This window comes from Acanthamoeba castellanii (assembly GCF_000313135.1).
Source record: "Acanthamoeba castellanii str. Neff unplaced genomic scaffold scf7180000084758, whole genome shotgun sequence".
NCBI classification, from domain to species: domain Eukaryota; phylum Discosea; order Longamoebia; family Acanthamoebidae; genus Acanthamoeba; species Acanthamoeba castellanii.
Window position 1 is genome coordinate 1 of NW_004457380.1, and position 9,582 is coordinate 9,582.

Genomic DNA, 9,582 nt, shown 5'->3' on the forward strand with positions numbered 1-9,582 from the left:
GTACCCTTCGAGGAGGGCAGCAAGGCCCTTCTTCTTTTTGTTGAAACGCACTTCGCGCGCAGCCCGCACAGCTGCTGGCTCCAGCGGTGCTACCGGGGGCTTTTCGAATGGTGGGCAGCCTTCTTTCTTCCAATCCGTCTAGAGAAAGCGAGCGAACCAAATGAGGACAAAGTAGTCCTGTCAGTGCTGTACTGATGCGAGAAGGGTTAGGCAGAACATAGTCACTAATTGGGGACCCAAACTGCAAAAACATACCCAATTGTTTTCGCGCTTGAGGATGGCGTAGATGGTGTTCGTGAAGTGCATCCCATTGGGCGGGGTTTCCCAGAGTGAGGTTTTGGTTTTCTTTGTCAAACCGGCAATCTCATTTTTCTGCAGGGAGAGGGAAGAGGGGTGGGTCAATGCAATTGCACCAAGCCAGCGCGTCGACAAGAGCGACACAGAGCGAGTGTAAGTGTACCTGTTGCTCGGTCAGCTTTTGAGCGACGGTGGAGGATTCGCTGACGACTCGGAGGGACTGAAAGAAGACCAGGAACTGGACCATGATGTGGCGTCGGAACCACGGGTCGCGCAGCTGCAAGCGCAGGAGTCGGCTGGAGGTGAGATACTTCGTGAGATAGCACTCACTCGCCGCCGGCGGGTTGGCGTAGCTGTAACTCGCCGCGCTGGCCTCCTGTGTGAGAGTGTGGGAGTGAGAGAGGTTTTTCTTCTTTGGAGAACAACAAAAGTGTAGGAAGGAAGTTGGCACCTCTTCCGAGATGGGATATTGCTTGAACAGGTCAAGGACAGAGTTGAGGTGACCAGTGACGACCTGCCAGGCTTCGAAGGCCTTGATAGGATTCAAAAAGTACGACTGCAGCCCCCAGAACATCTGATAGAATGTCCAGTCCACTGGCGGTTCCGACTCTGATGAAAAAAGGAAAGGTAAAAAGAATGAGAACGACTCGAGCAGAATTGAGAGTCAACAACAACAACAACAGCTAAGCATCTTGAAGAGCACCACACGTACTGTCTTCTGGGGTTTCTTCGAGGGCTGGACTGGGCTCCTTGTCCATTGTGGTGACGTTGGCCACATTCGCTTCACCCTTGAGATTGACGCCTGTTGTTCAAGGAACAAACCGCATGCACGCACGCACACACACGAATTGGTGGAGATGCGCGCTAGCAGCTTAGTGAGAGGCAAAGGTATTTGCGCAAGTCGAAAGGGCACGTGGCGTACCTGACTTGTCGGAGAGGGGGAACGCGTAGGCCATGAACATGAGGATGCGACCGGCAAAGACGAGGTCGTTCGTGCGGGAGAGCCGCTTACGGACCTCGGAGAGCGCTCGCAGGAGGGTATTGTTGGCGCGCGTATCCCCGACGATGGCGCGAGAGAGCTGATCGGCGCGATCTTCGAGCAGCGCAAAGAACTGCTGGCATTCCTCGATCGTATGGGACAGGAAGAAATCGCGTACCAACTCCAGAGGTGCCGCAGACTCGATCATCTTCTCGCGCCCAAGCCACAGCGCGATATCGATCAGCAGCCCGACGTCTTCGTACTTGCGACTTGTTGCGGCAGGCGTTCCCTCGACTTCCATCTCGCTACCGCCACCGCAACCCTCGCCCTTGTCGTGGCGTTGCTGACGATCGTGCCACCCAAACGAGGAGAAAAGAGAGCGGTGAGGAAGTATCGTCCTGGAGGCGCTCTTGACTGGAGGGGGCTCCCTGGCTCTTCCACCCGCAAACAACAGCACAAGCACATGAAACCGGGGGGGGGGAGAGAAGGGAGGAACGTACGCAGACTTCAGCGAGGACTACCTGGAGAGCGTAGTCGAGAATGTCCTTGACATCTTGGTCGGTACTATGCGAAGACGCTGTGGCAGCCGCAGTTGTTGGGGCTAATGCAGACGCAGCGGCAGAGGATTGATCGGGCTTCTGCTTCTTGATCTGCAGTTCCTTAAGGTCGGCCAAGATGGCAGTTTTGGCCTTCTCGAGGTCATTCGAGGCATCCGCCCGACGCAGGCTTGTCTAATTTTGTGCCACACACCAATCAATTTAAAGTGAGCGCAAGGGTCCGATTCGAATAAGAGCACTGGCTCACCAACGTACCAGCAAGAACCGTTTCGTCTGCTCGTAGTTCATCTTCGACTGACTTCGCGAGATGATGTGCGGCAAAGGCCATTAGGAAACAGAATCAACTCTTTTCTCCAGATCAATTTCATTCATCTTCCTTTTCCCTTTTCATTTATCAAGCCAAACACACCCGATGGAACCGAGTGACTGATGATTTTGTGGGGGAGGCCCAAGGCGAGATCACTTTTGGCGATGGGGGTACGTTCATCTTTAAACTGCGACTCTGCATTCCCATTCCAAACATTGCCGCCATTTCAGAGGATATGGAAGCAATGCTGAACCAGTTCATGGGCGAGGACAGCGGAATGCTAGGGAGCGCGGATGAAGGCGACGCCTCACTCCTCACGGCCGAACTCGCCGGGGCGGTGGATGGGCACAACGACCAACCACCTGACATGGCCCGAAGGCGATCGTGAAGACGATGACGAAGATGAAGATGAAGATGAAGATGAAGGAGAGGAAGAGGTGGATTACGCTGAGGCCGACAACGGTGGTGGTGAAGAACTCAGCTTGTTGCCCGAGGAGCCAACGGCCGCCGAGGCCGGCGACCTCAAGCTCTACAAATGGGTCCCGCGTACGGCCTCCCCTCCCCTCCCTCATCGCCTGCCTTTGGCGAGGTTCTCTCACCTAAACGCGCGCCTTTTTGCGCGTTGACTGCAGTGGACGGTAATCTGCCCAAGAAGCTGCCCGTGTTGGTGCAGCAGCCCATGGGGAAGGTCAGCAAGAAAGAGCAGAAGGAGCTTGCCCGCACGCAGCGCCTGCTCAACGACAACGCTCCCATCACCCGAAGCGTTACCGCTGCCTTCAAAGAGAAGCTTGTACGAGCTCCCGCCCCCCACTCCCCCAAAGCATCACCATTAGGAGGGAAGGGGGATGCGCGTGTGCTCCTATATTGTGCGTGTCGTGTGTGTGTGTGTGTGTGTGTGTGTGTGTTGACAACCCTAACATGCCGCGCTTCCAGCAAAAGGAACAGCAGCAACGAAACAAGCGAGATGCGCGCCGCAAGACGTCCCCAACAGCATCGCGAAGCACCCGGAGCAGCTCGCGGCTTCGGTACTCTCTTCCCTCGCGAGTCTGGCTGGCTGGTTATGAACGAGGGACTCACCTTACCTTTCTCACGCGCCTACGCCCCAACAACACAGAAACAAAGAAAACAAGGAAATCTTTTCACAGGGTTTATATCCGAGGACAACATCATCACGCCCCCGCACCGCCCGGTACCCACTTTTCGTCGTTAGTCCCTTTTCGCCTAGGATTACGTTACGCCCGCGCTCATAATGGTACCACCACCACAACCACCAGGCGCAGGCGGAAGTGGTGGTTTGATAACGAACGACGTGCCACTGGCGCTACCTGTGCCGGTTTCGCTGTCCCTCTCACCAGCCGACGCAGCCAAAGAGCGACGCCTCTACTAGAGAGAGAGAGAGAGAGAGGAGAGAGTGTGTGTGTGTGTCTACTTTACCTTGAGCGAGAGGCAGGTCAGTCCTTGGCAGCTGCCCACAAATGTCGTCAGGGCTGGGATACCCACACTGCCACCAATCAACACCTGGTGCGCACGTTCATTCGCACAAGAACTGAGTACTACACGCTCAACACTCAGCACCGCGGTGAGCACGATATAGAATGTACCTTGCACATATCCATGGAAATTTGTGCAAGGGCCAAGTCGTCGGCTGACATCTCCAGGAAGCTGAAGTCCCTCAACGCCACACATGACCAAGACCACGTCAATCACCTAATGACAGCCCCACCTCCAAGAGGTCAGAATACACCACCCTAGCCTCACCATAAACTGCGGGGGACATACGCATGTGCAGACACAGGCAGGAGATCGAGGAGCGCATTGCTGAGTTGGTTGCACTCAGACAAGTCAAGCGCATGGAGTGGCATCTTGTGGTCCTTGAGCCACTTGCAAGCCAACTCACCCATGAACCACAGATAGTCACTAATTCACCACACAGAGTGCACGCCTAGGCATGAGCAGGTCAAAGCAGCACCAGATGGAGGGGTACCAGAGTGTGACATCCATGAGGATGGGGCAGTGACAGAGGATGGTGCACATGAGGGACCCCTCTCTCCCTTGTGGCTCCATCTCCAAGCCTTGACCATTTCCTAAAGAGATAGATAGCCAATCATCATCACCAGCACAACAAAACAACATCAACCAACCAACAAGTCCTGTCATGCAAGATCACCAAAGGATTCATCATAGAGACAAAGTCATACCAGAAGCTTGCAGAGATACTGCTTCAAGAGCTCACTGCACTCCACTATCAACCAGATGCAACCCAGCCTCTGAGCTCCACTGTTGGAAAATGGAACCCCACATCCGTAGAGTGTAACATGAACACACCACACACCCTGTAGAGGAGGTGGATTGCTTACCTGTGTATTTGGCGTACCAGCCAACGTTGTTCACTGCATTCATGGTATTCATGAATATTGACAGCATTGTTTGAGCACTGCATCACAGAGGAAATGAAAATTTGTAAGCGCCAGTGGATGCCAAGTCAATGCTCGTGGGCCGCCGGGTGGTGAAGTGGTGTTCCCCACAGCGATAGCAGCAGTCTCAGAGGAGGAAGACTGACATATGAGGACGTGTTTAAATCCTTTATTTTTTTATGGAAATAAATATAAAAGGATTTAAACATACAGAGTGGTCTTCCTGTCATGATAATGTTGTGGATGGGAAGACATGAGCAGATCATGGCCACAGTTGCCACATACATCTTCTCCAGGTTGCAGTAGTAGCCAGAGAACACGGCAGGGCCGTGGAAGCAGATCTCACCGCTTGGGTTGGGCTTGTCCATGGGGAAGTAATTCTATTGATCAATTGACCAAATAGATTAGATACGCGGCACAATGTGTGCCAATCAGAAGGCGCGGCCACTTGAATGCAACCAGAAGGCTGAGAAGGGGTGAACCATGTCGGGGCACGTGGATGAGCTTGAGCTCAGAGTTGGGCAGGGGCCCGCTGATGTGGCTGGACGTGGTGTTGCCAGGCAGGGTGGCACAGGCCAATCCTGTGACCTTTGATTGCGGAACTTGCGTCTTGTTGACATGACAGATGGTGTACAAGGTGCTGAGCTTGACGCAGCAAGACTCATTCACAAAAGAGAATGCTCTTGACGCCGTCCTTGGCAAAAAATGGCCCAAAAGCCAGGGAGTACTGCATTGGGCTGCTAGTCACATGGGTACGCTGCCGTTAGTCGGCTTTCGATTGACGAAACGACTGACGAGGTTGTCTCCGGGCAGAGGCTTGCTGATGAGGAGGCTGGAGTGATACTCGATCAAGCCCTGCTTGGGGATGATCAGGGATTGACACGCTGGAGGCCGCGCATTCATCACCATGAAGTTGTAGATCGACAACCTGTGTGTCAATGGCACAGACGCACACAATTGTTAGAAATCAGAGGGAAATGCTGAGCACAACTGGAGTGTACCTGATGCGAGACCACACGCGGCGAGACTCGCGCAGCTGCAGACTCTGGCGGGCGATGAAGTAGTGGTAGTGAGGCGATTGCGGATCAGGCTTCAGTAAGCCCTGGGCCTCAGCTTGCTGCAACATCTCGCCCACATCGCTGCGACTCTCGATGTATCCACGTCTGTTGCATTACACATGCCATCCACGACACGCGCACGCACACAATAGATGCGACATGACATGCCACGAGTGCACACAAGACAGACAACAACATAATGACGATTCGAGTGAGTTACATTCTTGAAGGAGCAAGGTGTAGGGAAGTGTTACCTAGCCGTCAGCTTGATGAGGCCGGGGCAGAGGGCACGGCAAGACAGGCGCGCTTCACTTCTGACTTGAGGCAGGTCGATGGTCTTGCTCACCACCAGGATCACCGTGGTGGGCAGGTAACGGTGGACCTTCATGTGCTGCAGTACCGCCTTGGGCACACCTTCGCAGTCTTCGTCGCCTCCGCCCAGGAAAACGCCCGTGCACGGGATGCGTGGAACGTTCGGATCCGACGCCCACCCTGTTGTGGGTGCCGATCGATGATGAGGACAGTGAGACAATCACTCGAGCGATGATGGCACACGTACGAATGACATCGCGGATGGTCTTCTTGTGCCTCTTGGCGGCGATGGTGCGGCTGACGTCAGACTGTCCCAGTTTCCACGAGCCCATGAAGATGATCGTGGCCGCGGCGAGAAGCAACGCCACCCAGCCGCCGTTGGGAAACTTGGTCATGTTGGCGCTGAAGTAGATCATCTCGATGGCGAAGAAGAAGAGGCACACGGGGACGACCACGAAGGCGCTCCACTTCCACCGCAGCACGACCATGGCCATGAAGATGAGCGTTGTTATGGCCAGGGTGCCCGTCACCGCGATGCCGTAGGCTGCGGCCAGGGCGCTTGAGCTCTGGAAGAACAGGATGAGACCGAGCGTGGTGGCCATGAGGATCCAGTTGCCCACCGGGGCGTAGACCTGGCCGTGCATTCGCTTGCTGGTGTGAGTGAGGGTCATGGGCGGGATCGTGCCGAGGCCCATACCCTGGGAGATGAGGGAAAAGGTGCCGCTGATCATGGCCTGCGAGGCGATGATGGCCGCCATTGTGGCCACCACCATCACCGGCCAGAACACCTCCGACGGCACGGACTCGAAGAATGGACTGCTCGCCGCATTGGGGAAGCGGAGGAGATAGGCCAACTGAACAAAGAAAAGGAGAAGGCGACATCAGCACCTCACCATGGAGGGTTGAGGGTTAACATTACCTGGCCAAAATAGCTCAAGGAGACGCTGGGCAGGACCACGAAGTAGACACCGGCACGAAGCGGCCACTTGCCAAAGTGGCCCATGTCGGCGTAGAGGGCCTCGGCGCCGGTGAAGCAGAGGCAGATGCCGCCGAGTGCCTTATAGCCGATCAACCCGTTGCGTGCGAAGAACTGGTAGCCCCAGTAGGGGTTGAACGCCCGCATCACGCCCGGGTTGTACTCGATGATGTTGTACAGGCCCACCGCTATGGGACGTGTCTCACACGCACACGCAAGTGAGAAAGAATAGTGATGGGCATGGAGACGGTCTCTGTGTTACCTCCAATGAACATGAACCAGACGAGCATGATCGGCCCGAGGAAGATGGCAAGTTGGCCGGAGCCAAAAGGCTGGCTGAGGAACAGAATCGATAAGATGGTAAGGCCGATGATCACCTCGTAGTTGGGCACATCGGAGTTGACCACGCCCAAGCCTGTTGTTAAGGCAACATCAGCTTCCTTCCTACGAATCAAGAGGAGCACAAATGCACACACACACGCTCGCACAGCACAGCGCCACCACAGACACGTACCCTCAATGGCGGACAGGACTGAAACTGCTGGAGTGATGGCGCCGTCGCCGAAGATGAAGCCTGCTCCGATGATGGACAGGGCCACGCATATACGCTTGATCCACACCTCGTAGCGTGGAATCTCCTTGCTCATCTTCGTCTTGATGTCCTTTCGCGTCGGCGGGACGAGCGACGTCAATGCGAAGATGCCGCCCTCTCCGCGGTTGTCGGCCATGAGGATGAAGATGGCGTACTTTATCGCCACGATCAGCATGAGGCTGTAGACGAGGATGCACATGGCCCCGATCAGGTCCTCCTCCTCGTAGGGGTGGTCCTCGAAGTCGGACAGGATCGTGGCCCACGTGTAGAGCGGGCTGGTGCCGATATCGCCGTACACGATGCCCATCGTGCTCACCGTCAGCCACGCGAATCGCAGCGGAGCCATGGCCACGGAGCCCTGGCATGTGTGGCGGTGTTGAATGCGTGTAAGTCGGAGGAATTGCCGAATGCTCACCCGCTGAGGGGATAACAAGTACCTTGGGCTCCGGGTTGGGCAAGTACTTGTTCGGGTTGTCGTCGTCATCATCTTCCTTGTCCAAGTAGTCCACTGTGCTGGGGTCCTCGTGTTCCTCCTCCTCCCCGCTATCTTTGTCCTCCCCGAACATCTTCATCTCCTGCTTGATCAAAATGTTCAAGTCTTAGCCTGCAGATAGCAAAATGTACCGAAGAAGGAGGAGTACCCTCTCGTCCACCTCCTCGACCGACTCATCGCTGCAGCTGCTTCGTTGATTTTGGTCTTCCGTTGCAGAGGAGGTACTCTTGGTGCGCTGCAGGGCCTGGGGCGCTTCGATGTCATCCAGGTCCGGGGCAGAGTACGTATTCTTGCTCATCTCTCCTCTCTCTGTCTCCTCAAGATGCTGAGGGTAGGTATTGAACTGACCGGGCCAGCGGTTTGCGGGCCAGTCAGTCGACGTCTGGCCCTGTGCAGGCACCCATGCCAAACTGCCGAAACCGTCAGCGTTCTGGAAGTTGAACAACCAAGCGATTGGTCAGAAAAAAAAAGGCAGAGTGCTCGGCCAATCCTAGCCTGACGGAATTCCGCCTTGCCTGATTGGTCCAAAACAAAGGTAATCAGCACGCAGGCGTTGTCCTCTCCTATCACCTCTTGGAACGAGTTGTGACCTTTAAGGAAAGTGGTGTAGTTTCTTCGACGAGAGGACCAATCAACTGCTCGATCGGGCTTGCAAAAAGCAAGTATGTCATTCAAAAAGGAGAGGTTGGGGGAGGCCATCATCTCACTCGCCACCCCAAGAGCTCTCAGCCGGCAAACTGGAGCGAATCGAGATTGGGCAGGGGGTCGTTCTCGTCTTCTTGCTCGGCCTTCTTCACCTTGGCCAGGTCGGGCAGGTGCTGCACCGAGGGCATGCCGGCCACAGGCGCTCAAGCAAGTCCGCGAGGAGTCCGGGGTGACTGTGGACCGCGATGGCGGCAAGGTCAACCGCCCAGCGAGGGATGGCGGAGGTCAGTTGCTGGGCACACTTGGCTCAGGGTTGTCGGAAAGAACCACCTTTAGCTCATGATACAACCTCCCCTGCCAGCCTGCGGCGCAGGCCCAGGCCCACCACGGAGTGCAGCCTTGATGCACTCATCGAAAAGGAGCTTGAGGTTGGTTTGCGTGAGCGATGAGTACGAGATGAACCCAGTGGCGCCCAGCTCCTGCGCCATCTTGGTACCCTGTTGTTCCCATCACACAGTCGTACTGTGAGTAAACAGCGTGAATGACCTCCAGGCATGTCTGGTGGAGAAGAGAGGGACGTAGGGCACCTCTTCAAAGGAGACAGGAGGCATCTTCTTGTCAGCAAGCACCTTGAGGGTGCTCACGCTGCTTTCACTCTCGCCCGACAGCAGGTCGAGCTTGGTGCCGGCAAGAATGAACGGCGTGCCAGGACAATGGTGTGCAATCTCGGGCACCCACTGCCCACAAGCAACCACACACACACAACGTCATTGAGCGAACAGCAACGTGGAAGATGCGGTGGTGTATGTGTACCTTAGATCTGACATTTTCAAACGAGCCCCTATGGGTGAGACTGAAGCACACAAGGAACACGTCCGTTTGTGGGTAGCTGAGAGGCCGCAGCCGGTCGTAATCCTGTTTGCCAATTGATCGTAAGAACAGAGCAGGACCC

The 9,582-nt window shown here is 55.5% G+C and overlaps 3 protein-coding genes and 1 pseudogene across 3 annotated transcripts in view; 1 reads left to right on the plus strand and 3 right to left on the minus strand.

Moving 5' to 3' along the window:
- Positions 1–6: 6 nt before the first annotated feature.
- ACA1_210210 (THO1 protein (nuclear matrix protein p84), putative) lies at positions 7–2,121 on the minus strand (the record flags this gene model as incomplete). Its single annotated transcript, XM_004336935.1, has 8 exons — positions 7–138; positions 256–372; positions 461–673; positions 749–906; positions 1,010–1,099; positions 1,220–1,619; positions 1,798–2,007; positions 2,089–2,121. Coding segments are annotated over 8 exons (1,353 nt in total), but the record flags the coding sequence as incomplete, so codon positions are not given.
- Positions 2,122–2,433: 312 nt separating this feature from the next.
- Positions 2,434–3,524, plus strand: ACA1_210220 (annotated as a pseudogene).
- An 808-nt stretch (positions 3,525–4,332) lies between these two features.
- ACA1_210230 (potassium transporter subfamily protein) lies at positions 4,333–7,979 on the minus strand (the record flags this gene model as incomplete). The annotated part of the gene is made up of 10 exons (XM_004336936.1): positions 4,333–4,417; positions 4,840–4,934; positions 5,050–5,199; positions 5,311–5,482; positions 5,556–5,717; positions 5,867–6,104; positions 6,172–6,778; positions 6,844–7,088; positions 7,163–7,315; positions 7,415–7,979. The coding sequence occupies 10 exons, from the start codon at positions 7,977–7,979 to the stop codon at positions 4,333–4,335; spliced, it is 2,472 nt and encodes an 823-aa protein (XP_004336984.1).
- Positions 7,980–8,710: 731 nt separating this feature from the next.
- ACA1_210240 (Ras subfamily protein) overlaps positions 8,711–9,582 on the minus strand; it is a gene marked incomplete at both ends in the record, with an annotated part of 6,248 nt that continues 5,376 nt past the window's right edge. The window contains 4 exons of the mRNA XM_004336937.1: positions 8,711–8,832; positions 9,016–9,127; positions 9,218–9,367; positions 9,444–9,545. Of these exons, the coding sequence (XP_004336985.1) occupies positions 8,711–8,832; positions 9,016–9,127; positions 9,218–9,367; positions 9,444–9,545 (486 nt within the window). The remainder of the gene's footprint in view (positions 8,833–9,015; positions 9,128–9,217; positions 9,368–9,443; positions 9,546–9,582) is intronic.